This window comes from Phocoena phocoena, chromosome 19, assembly GCF_963924675.1.
Source record: "Phocoena phocoena chromosome 19, mPhoPho1.1, whole genome shotgun sequence".
Classification (NCBI taxonomy): domain Eukaryota; kingdom Metazoa; phylum Chordata; class Mammalia; order Artiodactyla; family Phocoenidae; genus Phocoena; species Phocoena phocoena.
The window spans coordinates 50,738,721-50,759,486 of record NC_089237.1 but is presented as its reverse complement, the minus strand read 5'-3'; the positions used below and the strand labels follow the sequence as shown (position 1 = coordinate 50,759,486).

General features: G+C 47.3%; 1 protein-coding gene across 1 annotated transcript; it reads left to right on the top strand.

The window, feature by feature from the left end:
• The first annotated feature begins 5,133 nt into the window (after nucleotides 1–5,133).
• Nucleotides 5,134–18,090, top strand: ASGR2 (asialoglycoprotein receptor 2). Its single transcript, XM_065896559.1, has 9 exons — nucleotides 5,134–5,267; nucleotides 9,721–9,840; nucleotides 10,017–10,112; nucleotides 10,771–10,842; nucleotides 10,972–11,058; nucleotides 11,153–11,298; nucleotides 17,293–17,399; nucleotides 17,648–17,804; nucleotides 17,842–18,090. The coding sequence occupies exons 1-8, from the start codon at nucleotides 5,144–5,146 to the stop codon at nucleotides 17,802–17,804; spliced, it is 909 nt and encodes a 302-aa protein (XP_065752631.1). The 5' UTR covers nucleotides 5,134–5,143; the 3' UTR covers nucleotides 17,842–18,090.
• Nucleotides 18,091–20,766: the final 2,676 nt, after the last annotated feature.

Sequence of the window (20,766 nt, the reverse complement as noted above, 5' to 3'; positions counted from 1 at the left end):
AAACATAGTAGAAATAGGAAATAAATATTCTGAGCCATGGCACATCTGAAAGCTCTTTATTCTACTTTCTCATGCCAATGATCATTTGCACCTACAATTCCAGGTTGAAAAAAATTTCCCTTGGAAGTCTGAAGGCATCATCCTGTCTCCCAATGTTGAATGTAACAGCTGAAAGGCGGAATCCATTCTAATTCTTTATTATTATTGTTATATAATAAATATACAATAATAGCTTTATTGTTGATAAGCAGTGAAGGTGGATTTGGCTCAGAACCTTAAATCAAAAGGACTTGTTGGGCTTCCCTGGTGGCGCAGTGGTTGCGAGCCCGCCTGCCAATGCCAGGGACGCGGGTTCGTGCCCCGGTCTGGGAAGATCCCACATGCTGTGGAGCGGCTGGGCCCGTGAGCCATGGCCGCTGAGCCTGCGCATCCAGAGCCTGTGCTCCGCAACGGGAGAGGCCACAACAGTGAGAGGCCTGCGTACCGCCAAAAAAAAAAAAAAAAAAAAAAAAAAAAGGACTTGTTAATATTTCATCCAGGAATTAGGCAGACATATTTACCTAGTCACAGGCAGAGCTGGGCAAAGCAGGCTTTCTCTGCAGGGGCAGGCTTAAGTGTCCTGGCAGTACGTCAGGCTTCCTCCCCTGAGGAGAGTGAGTGAGGGCAGGGACGTGTGGAGGGAGGCCCAGAGAGTTTCCTTACTGGGAAATGTACATGGAAACATGATGCCAGGGGAAAAAAATACCCCAACTTAGCTGTTTTCTCATTAAAAATTAAACTTTGTCCTTTTGTTCTTTTTTTTTTTTTTGAAAGATTTCCTAATTTTTATCTTCCAAAACTTCTGTTAACTTTTTTGGCTTTAACAATAATATTTTTTATTTTCAAAAGACCTTTCTTGTTTTCCGAAAGAGCATCAAGACTATACAAGAAATTCTGCAAATCAGCAAAGTGAATTCAGGAAACCCAATAGAAAAATGGATAAAGGATGTAAAAAAGCAGTCTGTGCAAGGGGAAATCCGAAAGACTAGAAAATGGATGAAGAAATGTTCAGACCCACTATTAACCCTAAATGCAACCCAGAACAGTGAGATGGCATCAGGCTGGCAGCTACTGAGAAGCTGGATATCAAGTGTTGAGAAGGATGAGTCAAAAAAGGGAGTCCTCATGTCCTGGTGGTGGGAGTGTCAATGGGCACAACAATTCTGGAAAATGTAGAGCCTGCCAGGACTCAGTGAAATTAAGCAAGAGAATCCTTTGTGACCTCCCACTTTCACTCCTGGGTATATTTCACAGGGAAATTCTCACCTAGGTCCACATGGGAACTTGACTAAGCATTAATAGCAGAGATAAAACAGTAAGACCATTTCTAGGTGATTAATATTATCACAGGAGAGGCAAGGCTGGAGGATGCAGTGAGGGGACTGAGTAGAGAAGCATAAGGCAATCGAGGAAAGAAAAGGAAGAAAAACTGTACTGAAAAAGGGTATTGCGGTTAGGATCTCATTGATGCAAAAAAAAATAATGTGTGCGTGTGTGCATGAAATTAAGTGTGAGAATATTCTGTGACCTGGCAATTTCATTCTTGGTTATAGTCCCTAGAGGCAGTCTCACCTAGGTCCACGTGGGGACATGATGTGTTCACTGTGGTAGTTGGGTGTTGGTGACGATCTAGGGTTCATCATTAGGGGACCGGGTAAATGTACTATGATGGGTACACTCCACTGAATATTGTGCAGTGGTTCATAGCAACACACCAGATGTACAAATAGCAACATGGTTAGATCTTAAACATTTATTCTTGGGTGAAAAAGATCAGGAACAAATGAGATGTATAAAAGTTCCATGTATCTACTTTAAAAAACAGATAGGCACACGAACTATACCACATATTCGATAAGGATACATATTTAAGAATATATATTATTTCAGTTATCTATTGATACATAACAGACCAACCCAAAGCTTCAGTGGCTTAAAACAAACAACTACAGTTGACCCTTGAACAAGATGGGTTTGGACTGCGTGGTTCCACTTATATGCAGATTTTTTTCACTAAAAATGTGTTACACCATTTGCAGATGCTGAACCGGGGATACAGGGGGTGAAGTTATACTTGAATTTTCAACTGCAGGGGAGGGTCGGTGCCCCTAACCCCTGCATCATTCAAGGGTCAATTGTATATTTATTGTTTCTCAGGATTCTCTGGGTCAGAAATCTGAGCAGGCCTAGGCCACATGGACCATGTGGCATTGGCTAGGGTTACACACTTGGATGCATTCAGCTGTTGGCTGGGCTGGGCTGGAAGCTCCCAGAAGGCTTTGTTCACATGTGGAGGGCCTTGGTGCGCCTTCATGTTCTCTCTCTCTCCATATTGTGTCTTACCCCCCGGGTCTCTCCACTAGGTCTCTCTCTCCAGCAGGATAGCTGGACTTCCTTACAGCCTGGTGGCCGGCTTCCAAGAGTGAAAAATGAAGCTTCCAGGTCTCTTGAAGGCTGGGTCCAGAACTGACAGATTGTCAATTCGAGCACTTTCTATTGGTCGAGGCAAGTCACACGGGCAGCCCAGATTCAAGGGGAGGGGAAATGGACTCGACCTCTGGATGGGTGGTGTGACCTGCATGGACAGTGGGGGGAGAACTTGATGGCCGCCATCTTTGGAGACTGTAACAAGTTGCAAACGCATGCTTTTGGCTGCCTCTGAAGAGTCGAGGAATTGGTGTGGGGAAACAGGATGCAGGAGGAAAAGCAATAAAATAAGAGAAAGGTCTTGCTCAGACTTCCAGGAGGACTGGGTGTCATGAATTCAGGAATACCACTAACCTAACTTCCTGCACCTGAGGTACAGAAACGAAACAAACAAAAAATCTAAATCAACCAAATAAAACAGGATTCCATAACCAAAATCAGAAAACCAACAAAAAGTAATGAGACAATATGGAAACCTCAGAAACAGCCCAGGCATATGTCAATTTTTGGTAGATTGAAATGCTGACTTTCAAATAGGGAGAAAGAGAAGGATGCAGAGAAACGTCTTCTCTGTCCTCTCTCACCAGTGCCAGGGTGGGGAGTTGTACCCTGAAACTTGGAATCAGTTCAGTAAACGTCCGTGGCCGGTGAGAATGCCCCCATCCCTGGATGGCAGTTGGTAAACCTTGATACTCAGTAGAATAAGCCATTTGTTAAGCTTGTGCCTGCATCTTGGAACTAAAACCACATCCCTGCCAAGACTGGGACTTCATGGTCGTGTTTTTCAAACTTTGAGTTGTGACCCCAAGTTGGGAAACTCAATTTAGTTGGTAATGAATTTGAATGCAAGTAGTAAGGTAAGCATTGTTTTATGAAACATTCATCTTAATATCTACAAATTCATTCATTCATTCAGTAAATACTCATTGAGAACCTACTATGTGCCAGGCACTGGGGATTCAGGAGAAAGTAAAACCTACAAATATGCGTGTGTGCTCTGGATCACACTGTAAAACGTATCTCTTACTGCGAGTTACAGTCAAAAAGCAAAGCAGCCACCACTGGTTCTGTGGCTTCGCAGGAATGCCAGGCTATTGGAGTGTGTGGCTACTTCCTGTGTGTCAGAAAGTTACCCCAAGAAAAGCACAGACCTCTGTCCCAAACCCTTTTCAGCACAAGGGGAAACACAGGCAGCTTTATAAAAGGAACTCTGCCCGTAGCCTGCAGCTAAGTTTGGTGAGGGTCAGAAAATCAGGGACGAAAACCGGGTTTTCTTTCCCAAGCTATTGTTCGCGCGAGAGTAGACGGCGGGGTCGCGCGAGAGTAGATGGCAAGCTCGCGCGAGAGTAGACGGCGAGTTAATCACGCTTCTCAGTTCATGGAGGCACGTCTTCGTCACAGGACTGTGAAGACCACCTCGGATGGTATGCCTTTTTTCTTCTTTATCCGGTTTTGCCTCCCAATTTCCCTACCCACCTCCACCCGGGTCAAGTCACTTAATCTCCCCAAGGCTTTATTTCCTCCTCCGTGAAGTGGGAGCAGCAGAAGACCCACCTTCTGGAGTGAGAGTTACCTGAGAAAAGGTCTGTGGATCATTCAGCCCCATGGCTGGGTGTGAGGACCGAGGTTTGTGTTGCCAGGGCCACAGAAGGGGTTTATTTATGAAGTTGAACCCCTCCTGCCCACTGCCTTCTGAAGGGATGGTCTTCCCTCCTTCCCTCGAACTTTGGGTCCCTGAGGGGCTTTACCCCCCTCCTGGAGGGTGAGGCCATCTGGCCCAGAGCCAGGGAGCCTGGTGGCTGATGCAGCGGGACGCGGCGGGGTGCGCCTAGGCTCAGATGCCGGATTGGGCAAGAGCACAGAAGCGACCCCTCTGATCCTGGTCAGGGATATCTGCCCAACAATTCTGGGAAATTCAGAGGCGGGAAGTGAAAGGGCGGAGGGGCAGAGGGGGAAGAGCCAACTGCACCCCGGCCCCTCCTGGCCTGGCCCCCTCCCAAATGTGCCATGAGGAGTGAGGTGACTTGCTTGTGGGGGGAAAGCGGACCAAAGAGACCCCTTTTCTGTGAGGGACAGAGACAGTCCTGCCCCCCGCCCCCATCACGCTTTGCCTGAGTTCCAGCCACTTCTGTTTACCGTCCAAAGTCCCAGGGGCAGGAGATGCCAGGTTAGAAGCACTTGGACACTCAGACACACGGGTTCAGGGCCCTGGCCTGGACAGGCCCCCTCCCCTTCCCTCCTTTCCTCTGTGAGCACCACCTGCTCCACTTCTGGCTCAAGCCCCTCCTTCACCCTGGGGCCTGGGCTGCCTGGGAGACTGGAGAGTCAGCCCTCCAAACCTGTAGCAGGTAACCGAGGTTGGGAGGCAGGCGGGACCGGGGTGTCTGGGATTAAAGAGACCCTGGTTCAGAGAGAGTGGGGGGCTGATGGGAAGATGTGGGGTGATTTGGAACGTATGGAGGGGAGGCTCCCGGCCATGTCAAGGCCCAAGCATCTCCTGAGGAAGGATGGGACCCAGCTGTATTTCAGCCCCACACTTCCCGCCAACCTCAGATCCAACCCAAACAGTTGCCTCGACCTACTGTCAGCCTCCGCCTGAATTAGCATCTTAGCACAGCATCAAGCCCGAGCTCAGCCCCAGCCCCAGCCCGGGTCCAGCCACAGCCCAGGACCCAGCATGGCGAGGGACTTTCAGGACATCCAGCATCTGGGCTCTGAGGAGAACGACCACCAGTTTTGCAGAGATGAGGGCCCAGGCACTCGCGGGTGCAGTCCCAGGAGAGAAGATCCATTCTGGAAAGGCAAGTGTCTGGTGTCTGGGGCTTCGCTCCACCTTGGTCTAGCTCCTGGTCGCCCTCTGTCCCTCCGAGGTCTCTGTCACATTCACTCTGTGACCAGGGACTGTCCCCTGACGTCACCTCCTTCCCCACCCCCAGGACCCCAAGAAAGGACCCCCTCTTCCTTCCAACCTAGGTAGCGTGTGCCGTGTGTGTGTCTGTGTGTGTGTGGGGGGGTGGGTAGGTGTGTGTTGGAGGGAAAGAGCACAGAGATTCTGGAAGATTCCCACTTACCCCAAGCCCCCTGCCTGGATCCTTCTCTAGCAAATCTTGACCGAATGCTCCAAGTGTCTGAGAGAAGGTTTTCAGGTGAGAAGGATCTGAGCAATTCTAGGCTGAAGGGCTGGAGCTGGGGTGGGGGAGGGGTGTCAGGTGTTCGTGCTGGTGATGGAGTGAAGCTCTGTGGAGACCAGGAGGGGTTGGGACTCGAAGCTCAGGGAGGAGGATTGGTTAGCCTGGGCTGGGAGGAGGGACCTCTCAGTCCTGAGGCTGGCAGACCAAGGGAGGGCAGGTGCTCTTGCAGGTGAGGGTGGGAGCTGGGCAGGGCAGGAACAGCAGGAAGGACAGGTATTCCCACCACACTTCTCCTTTCCTGGGGTAGCGGGCTGGCAGACCTTTCCACCAGGCAGTAGGCTGCATGGGGAGAGGCCATATCTGTCTACTCCCCTCTGCACCCCCGGGGCCCACGTGTTGCCTGATATGTAGTGAACACTCAAAAATGATTTTGGATATTGTTGAATCTTCTGAAGACAAGAGGATTCATTGTTTAAACAGGAGGCTTGGAGAGAGTCTAGAGGTTTTGGATTTCGTGGGAGAGGGGGCTCACCCAAAAAAGACCTGGTGGACAGCATTGCAGGGTGAGACCGAGCGGCTGCAACCATCAGTACTTTTCTCTCCAGCAGCCTCTGCTGCCTTCATGTGGGCTGTGATAAATGGAATATTTATAAATGGAATATTTCCTGCCATATCAATAAACAAAGGATGTCACAGTCATCAACATTGCAACCCTCCAATGGGAGCTGGTGAGCCCTGAGGGAACTCGGGGCTGAAAAGAATACCTGCCATCTAGCAGCCATCAGACTGCAGCCACTCCCTGCGGTGAGCCCTGAGGAAACTCAGGATGTGAAAATACATGATACTGGCCCCAGATGGCTGAAGTGCATATCAAAGGAATGATTTCAGTGAGCCCAGACCCTTGCATCTTCCCATACATAGAAAAGCTCTTAACTTGAGATATCTGGTTTTCTTTAATTAACGATAATCTTTTGATGTTCCCAACTACCAGCCCTTTGTTGCAAAACCTCTATATATCCTGGCTCCTCCCCTCACCTCCTCGGGGCAGTTTCTCAGAGTTATCTGTCTCCCGGGCTGCAGTCCTCATTTTGCCCCAAATAAAACTGAACTCAGAACATTTTTTTTAAGTCAACAGCTGACATCTGCCGCCTGCTTACCAGGGACCACATTCCATTCTTCCCCAGCCTTTTATATGCCTATAGTTTTCAGAAGATTTAGAAATACATTGGCCATTATTTCCTCCAAAAATTTTTCTGCATCCCCATCTCCCCTTTCCATCAAGACTCCAATTACACATATATTAGTGATCCCACAGCTCACTGGTGGTCTTTCTAGTTTGGAAGGAGGGGTGGGAATCTTTTTTCTCTTGGTGTTTCTTTTTATATAGTTATTATTGCTATGTCTCTAAGTTCACTGATCTTTCCTTATGCACGTCTACCACTAATTCTATCCAGTGTATTTTTCATTCCAGACATTGTAGTTTTCATGTCTAGAAGTTCAACTTGGGACTTTTAAATATCTTCTTTGATAGCCAACTTAATTTTTGAATACTTTACAATAACTTTTAATGTCGTTGTCTGTTAATTTTAACATCTGTGTCAGTTCTGGATCGGTTTTGGTAGATTTATTAACCTCCTCATTATGAGTTGTGTTTTCTGGCTTCTTTGTATGCCTGGTAATCTTTGATTGGATGCCAGACATTGTGAATTTTACGTCGTTGTGTGCTGGATATATTTGTATTCCTCTAAATATTCATGAGCTTTGTTCTGGGATGTGGTTAAGTAACTTGGAGTCAATTTGATCCTTTTGGGTTTGCTTTTATAATTTGTTAGGTGGGTTGGGAACTTCTTGGGTACTCTACCGAGTGCCCTGTGGGTTTTGAGATTTCCAGTCTGGCTTGTGGGAATAGGCACTATTCTTGGCCCTATTCCTGCCAGGCACTGTTCCCTAAAGCTTTTGGATTGTTTTTCTCCTGGCCTTGGGTAGTTTTCCTTACACGCATGTGTTGATCAGTACTCAGCTGCTTGCTTGAGGGAAACCTTCCCCAGATCTCTGGGATTCTCTCTGCAGCTCTCTTCCCTGATCCTCTGTCCTGTGAATTCTGACCCCTTTGGTCTCCACAGACTTCCAGCTCCATCTGGGCTCTGATTGGATTTCCCCTCCCAGCCCTGTGGCCTGAAAACTTTTTCCCAGCAGGAGGCTGGGGCAATCAGAGGGCTCACCTTGTTTGTTTCCTGTCTCCACAGGGATCATTGCCCTTTGTTTCCTGAATCCCAGTGTCTCAAAAAATATTGTGTCTTACAGCTATCTGTCTTTTGTTGTGGTTGTTTCTGGGAGGAGGGTAAATCGAGCCCCTCTGGGTCCATGTTTAGACCCGTTTTTTTTACTTTCAAACTTGCCTGTGCAGCACTTTCTATGTTTAATTTCATTCTCAGAATAATCCATTCAGGTAGCTACTGTTCTTACCCCAATTTTTAAAAATCGCAGTAAGAACACCTAATATGAGATGTACCCACTTGACACATTTTTAAGTGCCCAGCAGCCCATTGTGAGCTCGGGCACCATGTTGTACGGCAGATCTCTGGAACTTATTCAACTTGCATGACAAATTTTATACCCCTTGAACAGCAATTCCTCATTTCCCCAGCCCCTGGCAACCACCATTGTACCCTCAGTTCCTGAGTTTGACTCTTTTAGATTCCTCATTTAAGTGGACATGAGAAAACCGAGGCGCCCAGAGGTTCAATGACTTGTCTGTGACCTCAGAGCCAGTTGGTGGCACAGCTTATCAGCTGTGGAGGGTCTGGTTTCATGGTAGAGGTGCAGAGATAAATGCTGAGCTGACCCAGAGTCAGGGGTTTATAGGTCATAGGTCAGGTTGGGAAGCAGGACAGGGGCCCGCTGAGTGGATGGTGCTGGAGAGAACAGTCAGGGCTCAGCCATGGGGTCCCCTCTGGGTGGGGAAGACTGTGGTCTGGGAGAGCTTCTCTCCCAGGGGATTGAGGAAGGCTTGTTGGGGGTGAGAGGAAAAGGGGAGGATATGCTGAGAAGGGGGAGTGGGCAGTGGGGTGTCAGAGACATGCCTGTCTGGGTCAAGAGGAAGGCTGGGTGTGGCTGACGTGGAGGAAGGTGACAGTCCTTGGTGTGAGGGGTCAAGAGTTCTGGGTGGATGAGGGGGTGCCTGGTTGTGGAGGGGGGGGCTCAGGGTCCAAGGCAGGGAAGAGGAAGTGTTCTGTTTGCAGGAGGAAGACACAAAAGCAGGAGCCCACGGCTGGAAGGACAGCCACTGCCAAGCCTGCAGAGTTGGCAGGAGGGGAGGGGCCAGCTCTGCGTGTGTGAAGATGTGGGTGCACGAGTGTGAGAGCGTGTGAGTGTGTGAGAATGTGTGTGTGTTACGTGTGCTGCAGTATGTGCGAGAGTGTGTGAGAGGACGGGCATCTTAGTGCGTGTGTGAGAATGTGCTAAGGAGAGTGTGTGCACGCATGAGTGAAATGAAAAGTGCGTGTGTGTTTGTGTGTGTGTGTGGGGTCAGGGCTCAGCTTGGTCAGGGGGACGGAGAGGTTTCTGTGAGATGATTGAGCGCTAAGGGCAGAAGGTTTATGGTGGAACAGAGGTTTCTGGGGGGCAAGGGCGGAGGGAAGAGGGCAAGGAGGTCCTGAGTGGTGGGAGATGGGACGCTGGGCTTGGGGGGCGGCCCCTGGGGAGTGGTCCATGGTGGAATGACCCTGACTTAAGGATCCCAGTGGAATTGGGGGCAGTTGTCCCAGCTTTGGATTTGTCTGAGGGGCCCAGACAAATTTTAAGACGGGGTCTAGCCTCTAGGACCCCCAGGTCCAAGATCAAGGCTGTGCACACAGATGATGTGAATATCACGTGCATGTGTGCATGTTTGCATGAGTTCCTGTGGGTGCGAGTGTACAAATGTGTGTGTGTGTGCACGCTGCATGAACGCTGGGGTAAAGCCCATTGACTCCCCCAATAGCACCCCCATCTACCTTCCTCTCGCCCCCTCCCACCCCAAGGCTGTACGTCCTCAGGCTCTGTTCCCCTGATGCTCAATGACACTGGCTTTCCAGCTCCCCTGCCTCCGATGCCCCTCGTCCTGACACCCCTTCTCTTGCAGGGACGCCTCCTCCCCAGCCCTTTGTCCTGCAGCGTCTCTGCTCCCAGCTCCGCCTCAGTCTGCTTGTCCTGGGCTTCAACATCCTGCTGCTGGTGGCCGTCTGTGTGATGGGGTCCCAAAGTAAGGGTCACAGGGGTGGGGCAGCAGTGGGGGAGGCGATACAGGCAGTGCTGGGGGCAATGAGAGCCACGATAGGGGAAGAGATGGGGGCAGTGCTGGGGTGGGGAAGGGGACAGTCAGATGGATAGTGATATGTAACACAGTGCAGCCCACTTCATCCTGTTCTGTCTGACAAGGAGCACAGCTGCAAGTGGAGCTGCAGACTCTAAAGGAAACTTTCAGCAACTTCTCCTCGAGCACCTTGATGGAGATCCTGGCTCTAAGCTCCCATGGTGAGTGGGCGTGCCCCTAGGGGAGGGACTGGGATGGGCTGGATGGTCAAGGAGCTGGTTTTTCAGCATGGGTTTGCTGGACTCCGTGCTGGGTGCCCAGTGCTGGATCTGCAATAGGGGAGTGTTTGCGGGGTGCTGGGGGCAGGGTGTGCACAGATGCGGGCAGATAACCCAACCGGAGAAGCTGGGCAAGGCTTCTAAGGATGCTGATTCCTGAGCCGAGGGTCCCTGAAGGATGAGTAGGTGTTAGAGTGGAGGATGGAGGTTAGAGCCAGGTAGAGAGCAGAGTCTGTGATGACGGGGGCATGAGGAAGACCACTGCACATTCTGGGACTCTGAACGCGTCCAGTGTGGCAGGAGGTGTGGGCCAGAGAGGTGGGTAGGGGCCGGGCCATGCAGGCAAGCCATGCTAACTCGTGAGACTTTATTTTGAGAAAGTGGGAATCCATCGGAAGGATTTAGCAGTGGACAGGCCTGCGCAGTTTACGCTTCAGAAAATCACTGCGCAGCATCGGGAAGAGTGGGCGGAGTCGGGGAGACCAGTGGGCGGGGCACGCAACGACCCACGTCAAGGTAAAGGTGGCCCAGTGGTGTGAGGATAGAGGGATGTTGGGGGTGCGGAACGGAGGGAAAACAGTTTAGCTTTCCTCTTTTTCAGGAGGCAGCGCCAGTGACAAGGTGACATCTCTGGAAGCCAAGCTGGAAAAACAGCAGCAAGACCTGAAAGCAGGTCAGAGACTCTCCCTTGAGTGTGTGTGTGTGTGTGTGTGTGTGTGTTGTGTTTCCCCAGCCAAATGCTGGAGTCCTGGTAGGTGGGCACACATACTGCCCCCACCATTGTCATCACTTTGGCCCCTAGATCATGCCACTTTGCTGCTTCATCTGAAGCACTTCCCGGTGGATATGCGCACGCTGGCTTGTCAGCTGGCGTTCCTCCAGAGCAACGGTAGGGACGGGGCGGGGTGTGGGGGGGTCTCCAGTCCTTCCTGCCGGTCCCATCCAGCTGAATCTCATCTCCCTCTGCCCCCCAATGCCTTCAGGCACAGTGTGCTGCCCTGTGAACTGGGTGGACTATGAAGGCAGCTGCTACTGGTTCTCTCGCTCGGGGAAGCCCTGGCCTGAGGCTGAGAAGTACTGCCAGCTGGAGGACGCCCACCTGGTGGTCATCAACTCCAGAGAGGAACAGGTGAAACCGTACCTTTCCCAAAGGCAGGAGGAAACCTTGGGAATGCAAACTCTGGGAGGCTGGGTCAGGCTTGTTTTGTTATTTTTTCTAACCTGAGGAAGAATCCAGAAGCAGAAGTCTGGCCCAGATCTGGGAGATCCATGATGGAATCTAAGCCATTGATTCCAAGAGGTGGGAGATTACAGCCCGGAGCTGGGGCAAAGGACAGGAGCCAGGTGACCAGGTGATGAGGAGCACGTCAGGAGACAGAATATGTTGCAGGATGAACTAAAGGGCCGGGACTTGGGTGGAGAACACAGTGGAGCCACTGAGAGTCCCTGCTTGCTGTGTGCTGGCCTTGGCATGTGATGGTCCCTTGGGTGAATGGAACAGAGTGGGCGGGATTCCCAGAGACTCACCGCTGTGGGTTACTGGGTTCCTCCACAGCACCCCAGGGCTCCCTTCCTGATGCTATCACCAGACCACAGCCCCAAATGGCAAGTTCACAGGGAAGAACCAACCCATTAGAACGGGTGGGGCATTTTTGGGAAAAGTAAATGGTAATATTTACTGAGTCCTTACTATGGGCCAGGCACTTTTATATATCTACTTTAATCCTCACAACCCTATGGGGTAAGCATTCTTGTTATCCCCACTTTGAGGGGCATAGAGATGAGGGAACTAAAGAGCAGAGAGGTTAAGTAACTTGCTACACATTCTGCTTGGTAGAATGATTCCAAACATATCTTGCTTTACCAATCAGGTTGAAATTGCCAACATTCTATTAGTATTGGCCTATAAAATATCAATTTCATGTGGGTCAACCTAAGATTTCAGCAGTCTGTGATTTGGTCCACAAAATTTCATGCATGCCGGCTACAACTTCATGGTGGATGGGTTTGTACCTTCATCATTAAAAAAAAAAAAATTATTTATTTATTTGGTTGGTTGCACCAGTTCTTAGTTGTGGCTCTCGGGCTCCTTAGTTGCAGCAGGCGGGCTCCTAGTTGCGGCATGCATGTGGGATCCCTGACCAGGGGTCACACCCGGGCTCCCGGCATTGGGAGCGCAGAGTCCTATCCACTGTGCCACCAAGGAAGTCCCCACCTTCATCATTTTGAAGTGAATGTCAGTGTCCTGTTTAATGCTTTTTGCCTTGAATTTGTCTTCATGTGATATGAGTAGACTGGTCCTTGATTTCGTTCGCATTTGCTTCATGTATCTTTGCCCATCCTTTTATTTCCAACCTTTCTGAGTCTCATAGATGAGTCATTCTCAGCCTTCGCAGTATATTGTAATCTCTTGAGGAATTTAAAACATCTTGACACCTGGTCTTACACTCAAAGATTCTGATTTAGTTAATTTTGGATTCATCCTGGGCACTGAGATTTTTTAAGGTCTCCCCCCGACCCCACCCGTGTGATGCTCCTCTACTGTTCAGCTAAGCTCAAGGTATTTCTCCTACAGGTTGTGTATAGTTGTATTTTAGGTTATTATAAGATATTGAATATAGTTCCCTGTGCTATACAGTAAATCCTATTGCTTATCTATTTTATGGATAGTAGTGTGTATCTGTTAACCCCATACTCCTAATTTATCCCTCCCTGCCTCCCTTTCCCCTTTGGTAACTATAGGTTTGTTTTCTATGTCTTCTGTTTGTGAGTCTATTTCTGTTTTGTATATAGATTCCTTTGTATTATTTTTTATATTCACACATAAGTGATATATAATATTTGTCTTTGTCTGACTTAGTATGATAATCTCTAGGTCCATCCATGTTGCTGCAAATGGCATATTTAATTTTTTTTATGGCTGAGTAATATATATATATATATATATATATATATATATATATATATATACATACATACATACACCACATCTTCTTAAGCCAGTCATTTGTCAGTGGACACTTAGGTCGCTTCCATGTCTTGGCTATTGTAAATAGTGCTGCTATGAACATTGGGGTGCAGGTATCTTTTCGAATTAGAACTTTTGTCTTTTCCAGATATATACCCACGGGATATACCCACGGGTGGGATTGCTTGATCATATGGTAGCTCTATTTTTAGTTTCTTAAGGAACCTCCATAGTGTTTTCCGTATGGCTGCACCAACTTACATTCCCACCAACGGTACGAGGGTTCCCTTTTCTCCACACCTTCTCCAGCACTTATTGTTTGTAGACTTTTTGATGATGGCCATTCTGACCAGTGTGAAGTAATACCATATTGCGGTTTTGTTTTGCATTCCTCTAATAATTAGCCATACTGAGCATCTTTTCATGTGCCTGTTGGCCATCTGTATGTCTTCTTTGGAGAAATGTCTATTTAGGTTTTCTGCCCATTTTTTTTATTGAGTTGTTTGCTTTTTCGATATTGAGCTGTATGAGCTGTTTTTATATTGGGGACATTAACCCCTTGTCAGCTGCATCATTTGCTAATATTTTCTCCCTTTCCATAGACTGTCTTTTTTGTTAAGGGTTTCTTTTGCTGTGCAAAAGCTTTTGTTTGATTAGATCCCATTTATTTTTGCTTTTATTTCTTTTGCCTTGAGAGACTGATCTAAGAAAATATTGCTATAATTTATGTCCAAGAATATTTTGTCTATGTTCTCTTCTAGGAGTTTTATGGTGACATGTCATATATAGGTTTTTTTTTTATAAGTTTATTTATTTATTTATTTTTGACTGTGTTGGGTCTCTGTTGCCATGCACGGGCTTTCTCTAGCTGCCGCAAGCGGGGGCTGCTCTTCGTTGCAGTGCGTGGGCTTCTCATTGCAGTGGCTTCTCTTGTTGCAGAGCATGGGCTCTAGGCACTCCGGCTTCAGTAGTTGTGGCTCACGGGCTCCAGAGCACAGGCTCAGTAGATGTGGCGCACGGGCTTAGTTGCTCTGAGGCATGTGGGGTCTTCCCAGACCAGGGCTCAAACCCGTGTCCCCTGCATTGGCAGGAGGATTCTTAACCACTGTACCACCAGGGAAGTCCCAATATATATAGGTTTTTAAACCATTTTGAGTTTATTTTTGTATATGGTGTGGGGGAGTGTTCTAATTTCATTGATTTACATGTAGCTGTCCAGTTTTCCCAGCACCAATTGTTGAAGTGACTGTCTTTTCTACATTGTATCTTCTTGCCTCCTTTGTTGTAGATTAATTGGCTGTAGGTGTGTGGGTTTATCTCTGGGCTGTCTCACTTACATTTATTTTAAAATACGTATCTTTAATTCAGTCTTTTTTTTTTTCTGTTTTGTATGCTGCTTTTGTTTTCTGCCATTTGCTATCAGAGATTTATTATTTTTGTTTTCTCCTCTGTGTTATTTTGGACTAGATGTAGCCTGTATTTCATTATACTAGTAATTACTGTCATAACTTTATTTTTTTATTTTATTTATTTATTTATTTTTGTGGTACGCGGGCCTCTCACTGCTGCTGCCTCTCCCATCGTGGAGCACAGGCTCCGGACGCGCAGGCCCAGCGGCCATGGCCCACGGGCCCAGCTGCTCCGCGGCACGCGGGATCTTCCTGGACTGGGGCACGAACCTGCGTCCCCTGCATCAGCAGGCAGACTCTCAACCACTGCGCCACCAGGGAAGCCCTACTGTCATAACTTTAAATGATGGGCTGAAACTTATTGGCTTCAAAAAATAAAAGAGGTTATATAACTTTCCATATGAAAGATGAGGAAACCAGCACACCTTCACATGCCTCACTCTTTTCTCTTTTTTAAAATTGAGATATCATTGACATTTAACACTGTGTAAGCTTGAGGTGTACAGCGTGCTGGTTTGATACATTTACATATTGCAATATGATTAATACAGTAGTGTTAGCTCTCACCTTTATCATGTCACATAATTTTCATTTCTTTTTTTGTTGAGAACAATCAAGAACTAGTCTCTTAGCAACTTTGAGGCTTATAATGCCTTGTTCGTTTCTCTCCCACATTCCTTAAATGTTTGCACGAATAGTTGGAGTCTTTTCTGTCTTTGAATTTCATTAACCTCGTCCAGATATATCTCAGTGTTGCTCATTCTCTCTGTATTTTTACTCTGAGGCCAGGAGAGTCCTTTTAACACATAAAGTTAGGTTTTCTAACATTTTGGAAGATTTTCTTAAGCCCTGTGTTTGAAAATTTTTTCTTGACCATTTGTTCTCTTTTCCTCTGGAGCACATCTTCCAAAATGATCTCCATTGTCTGCCCCCATAGCCATCATCTTATTGCTATTTACTTCCATCTTTCTCTCTTTTCCTCTGTATTCTGGGTTCTTTTCTCAAGCCTATCTTTTGTATTTCAGGCTTTTTTTTTTGCTGAATTGCTGGGGTTTTTTGTTTTTAATGTACTTCAAAATTTTCTCTTCAATTTCTTCCCTTTACTTTTCATTGTTATCTTTCTTCTTCGATATATTGTTTCATATTTTTATGTCGTTCATCTCCTCTTCAATGTTTTTTGAGGATGTAAGTTGTTCTCCAGTATCCTCTTATGTTTTGAAACATGCCTTCTTTACAAAGCATATTTTTCACCTCTCTTTTGATATCACAGTGCTTTTTTCTTCCTCCTCTTCCTTTCCATCCTCTTTATTTTTGCACAAGTTCCATGATGATACTCCCCTGTGCTACTTCTTTGAATGGGCTGAATTCTTTCTTGCCTGTTATTTACTTGTGAACAGGGCAGATGCATTCTTCTGGACTATCTTCTTCAACCATTTGGCAGTATTTCATTCTTCCCCTCAGTCTTCAACACAGAGGGCTGGATACTGATGATTTGTATTCTTTGTTCAGTTATTCAGCTTCCTGTGATGGTGGGAAGAGGGCACTGAGGCAGGTGGCAGCAGCGAATAGAATATCTTGTCTCCAGTCACTTTCCCTCCAGCTCAGTTGACTCCCTTGATTTTGGGGAGCACCCCTACCAGCCTCTGAGGGCTGTCCCTTCACACGCAGGATGTTGACCTATTTGCAGGATTCTAGAATTCAAAGGTGCTACTGTATCTGCCTTTAGATGAGGTGACTAACTGCAATCTTAGTTGGGTCTCTAGGACATGAGAGTGGAATTAGGAAATTTTCCTCCAAATGCAGTTGGAGACCTTTCATATGCTGTCAAAGAGAACTGCTACACGTGCATGTTGGTCACCCATCTTCCTGTTTCCTTCATAAAACAAGGTGATCACACCCTCCCTCTGCTGCCCTCCCAAACCAGGGGACTTAACTTCCCAGAAAGGGCCATATCTATAAGAGAAAGCTTCTCGGATGTCTGTTGTCCTAGGAGGTGTGAATGAACCCTGGCAAGCTATCTCAAAGACAACTTGTGTCCCAGCCCTTGCCAGCTGGATGGCTGGGCTGCCCCTCGCACATAGGGCATCTTCCTATTTTCATCCAGACTGCCAGACTCCATGTAGCCAAGTCATAACAGGGCTCTGGGCAGTGGGTCCAAGCTTGGAAGCTCTGGGGCCTGGAAAACAACAGAAATGACAGCTATACACAGAAGCAGGAGCAGATAAGTGTATGTGAGAGGTGGGTGAAACTGAGATCCTTAATGGGTAAGTGGGGCCCATGGGGGCGGCAGGGGCCGCGGTCAGGATCCAAGAGTTTGAGGCTGTGAGCAGAAGACAAGGAGAAGCCTAGAATCTGAGTCTAGCAGCCGTGCGTTAGGAATAAAACGGGAGGCCAGGTCAGGGGGCAGCGGTCATGAGCTCAGGCACTGGATTGATGCTCTGGGTTCCACGATTACTGTGAGTTCCTTGACCTCACATGTAAAGTGTGAATCATTAGGGTGCCCAATTTAGAGGGCTTTATGAGATTTAAATTAAATAATCCTTGTAAGGCACTTAGTGCAAGGTTTAGCCCAGTAAATATTCACTAAATGCTAGCTATGGTTGCAGAAGAAAAAGCAAGGAACTAGTGTTGGGAGCTGCTGCTTCAAGGTGGCAGCAGACCAGGCTGGGAAGGGCTGAGGGAACCATAACTGATGCCTGCATGGAAGTACAAGGGACTAGAAACTTCCCTCCTGCCTGTTTTCCAGAAATTCATTGCACAACACACGAACCCCTTTCAAACCTGGATAGGCCTCACTGACAGTGATGGCTCCTGGAGATGGGTGGATGGTACAGACTATAGGCACAACTATAAGTAAGTGGCTTCTCCTCCTCTCTCCCTGTTAGTTTGGCCTGGGGATGGCCATCTGGTCTCTTCCCCCAGAACACTCCCACTCGTCCCTCAGGGACCAAATTCTCCAGCCATCTTCCCCCCAGACTCCCAGACTCCAAGGCTGCAGCTGCTGCTCCCTCAACCGCCCAAGGCCATGCGTTTCTGAGGTGGGGATGAGGGTTACTGGGATGAGGGGGCATCCAGAGCTGAGCTCTGTCCCGCTTTCCTAGGAACTGGGCTGCCACTCAGCCAGATGACTGGCAGGGGCACGAGCTGGGGGGCAGCGAGGACTGTGCTGAGATCCGGGGGGACGGCCGCTGGAACGACGATTTCTGCCAGCAAGTGAAACGCTGGGTGTGTGAGATAAAGCGGAACATCACCATCTAGGTGTCCTGACCTCCAGCAGACCTCTGACCTCCAGCAGACCTCTGACCTCCAGCAGACCTCTGACCTGCACCCTGCCTGCCTCCAAGTCCTCCACTGGGCATTTTGAGGAAAGGAAGAAGAGAGTCCTCAGAGGCGTGGGGAGGGGTTGAGGAGAGATAGAAGGGGGTGGTTGAAGAAGCTCAGACCTTGGGGAGACTGAGATCCCGCCTCCTTCTGAAAGTCACTGTAATTACTATTATAATTTTTGGCCTCCTCAATGGATTAGGAAAAGGACAGATACTTGAAACTCTGCGTGGATTTGTTATTTGGAACTGGGAGCTGTAGGGTACAAAGAAGAGGGAGGGAGAGGTTCTGGAAGAGAGAAAGCTTAAGTGCTAGACGGCTGTCCTTGACACCTAATCTTGAAGACATGGGTCAGGGAGGGGAGGGAAGAGGATTGAAACAGAGGAAGGCCCCGTGGAAGGCACTGGTGGGGGCGGGGAGCTGGCTGGGCTGGGGCTGGAGGGTCTGCCCACACCCTGAGGGGTTTCCTGCTGTTGGCATCCCCTCCAGAAGAGGTTCCAGGGAACACCCCTGCTCCACTGTCAGCCTGGGAACTGTAAACTGGGCTGGCAAAGGTCAGTGACAAAGGTGTGCTAAGAGAAGGAGGATTGGTATGACCCCAGATAGACCTAGACGTGTCTCCAGCACATGGTGTCTCCAACAGTCTCCACAGTGGGTAAACTGCACCTTCCAAGATCATTCTGAAACTGACCTTAAAAGAGTCTGTAATCAATTAGATTTTTTGGTTTTATTTTTATTACAAAAGTAATATATACTAGTAGTTAAAAATGTTTCAAACACACACACACAGGCACACTGGGAGTCTCCTCCTCTCACCCTCCCACTTCTCCGCAGAGTTAACAATTTTCATGGATATTGTATTAGTCAAGGGTCTCCAAAGAAACAGAACCAATAGGATGTATATGTACCAATAGGAGATATATTGGCTCATGTGATTATGGAGGCTGACAACTCCTGAGTTCTGCAGGTGAGCCGAAGAGCCACAAGGTTCCCATCTGAGTCTGAAGCCTCAACACCCAGGAAAAGCCAATGTTTCCATGTGCCAGTTTGGAGAGGGTCAGGCAGGAAGACCTTTCCCTTACTCATGAGAGGGCTAGCCAGCCTTCTTGGCTTCAACTGATTGGGTGAGGCCCACCTGCATTAGGGAGGGCAATCTGCTTTCCCAATTCAAATGTTCATCTCATCCAAAACACTCTCACAGACACACTCAGAATAATGTTGGACCAAATATCTGGGCACCTTGCGCCCCAGTCAAGTTGACACATAAAAATGAACCATTACAGGGTTCCTGTCAGGATGTTTCCTGTGTATGTGCATATATGTGATACTACATGTCATTAGTAGCTTGTTTTTTCACTCTCCAGTGTCTCATTGATCCAATCTATGCTATTTCCTGAGAGGTTTTACTTCACTGAATTTAGCAGGGGTAGAGAATTCCAAAGTATGGATGTGCCATATATTATTTAATCATTCTCTGTGGTGGGTGAGTAGTTGCTATTTTTGTTTGTTTTCACATATAATGTTTCAAGCAATTTTTGTTTCTAAGCTTGTGCTGGGTCAAGACTTCCCAATTTTCAGCTGCAAATTTTTCTAGGACTTTTCCTTCAAAATGTATGTAATTGGCATTAAATTAAAAAATTAGGACAGAAATAATACATACAATTTAAAGTCTTATAGGGCTGGAAGCAGTTACAGGAACTGTTTCCTTCAGCCACTCCTGCTGCTTAGAGAAACCATTTTTAGTGTTTTAGCTGTTTCCCGTAGTGTTGACATTTGTACTTCTAAATAATACACACAAACTGATATCTCTTTATTTATCAGTTGTAGACATTATTTAGTCACTTTTCATCACGTAGGTGGGTACAATTTTCCAATTTAGTCTATAGCAATTTTTGCTTAAATCCTAATTCAGAATCTGTGTCAGTTATGGCTGTGTCAGTATTGTTAACTGCTGAACCAAGTAGTATAATCTGATTACATTTCCTTTCTTGCACAACTTTTGTTTCTTCTGAAGTTAATAGTTGACAAATTTGCTTCATATTCTTTGAAACAATTGCAAAGTCTTCCTTAACTGGAGAAAGGCTGACAACATAATTTTCTGCACGTGCAAACTGGTCACATAGCCAACACTTCAGTTGTAGTTTTTTCCTAGAGCCACCAGGGTGAATCCAAGTTTTATGGGGGCTGAAATGTACACAATTTTGGAGAGGCCTCCTTAGGAAAAAATACAAAATTATGAATACAAAATTAAGCATAAAATTGCTATTAAGTTAGGAAAAAAACAAGCTGAAAGCTACCATAAACATCACAAAATACAGAAAACTGATATAATATTTTTAATAATCTTCCAACACACCTGTGAAATCCATTTTCCCCACGCTTTTTGGCTGCATACTTATTGTTTACTTCTGCATGTGACAAAGGTGTTGTAAGGTGATTTTCCACAGAGAGAAGAGAAGGATAACTGAGGGTTTCCTCTAGCATGTTTCTTCTTTACTACTGATGTCAGTGCTTCAGGGAAGCTCATGGCCCACCTTCATGTCACCCCCAAGTGAGTCTACACAGTGGATGCCAACAGTGCCCGTGAAAGCCATGCCTGGGCAGGTGAGCCAACCCTAGGATGAATGATGTGACTGCAGAGCACATAGCAGGGTCCCTCTCCACTCAAGCCAAACCTGTATTTCCACCCCAACTTCTTAGTTGGATTAAAAAAAGGCCACCTGACACAGAGGGAAATGTGAAGGAGAAGTCGGAGTTAAAAGTGATGTGGTCATCTTAACTGGTTATAGTCAGTTATTTGTTTTTATAATTGACAAAAACTTCTGATCATGGCCTCGGGTACCATGTAAGGGGCCCACAATCGGGCCTCGAGCTCAAGCGCCCTTAGGCTTCCTGTTGA

Coding starts and splice junctions, on each gene's coding strand:
- ASGR2 (XM_065896559.1), top strand. CDS start 5,144: ATGGCGAGGGACTTTCAGGACATCCAGCATCTGGGCTCTGAGGAGAAC. Junction 10,113..10,770: donor CCTGGCTCTAAGCTCCCATG/GTGAGTGGGCGT, acceptor CCTCTTTTTCAG/GAGGCAGCGCCAGTGACAAG. Junction 11,059..11,152: donor GGCGTTCCTCCAGAGCAACG/GTAGGGACGGGG, acceptor CAATGCCTTCAG/GCACAGTGTGCTGCCCTGTG.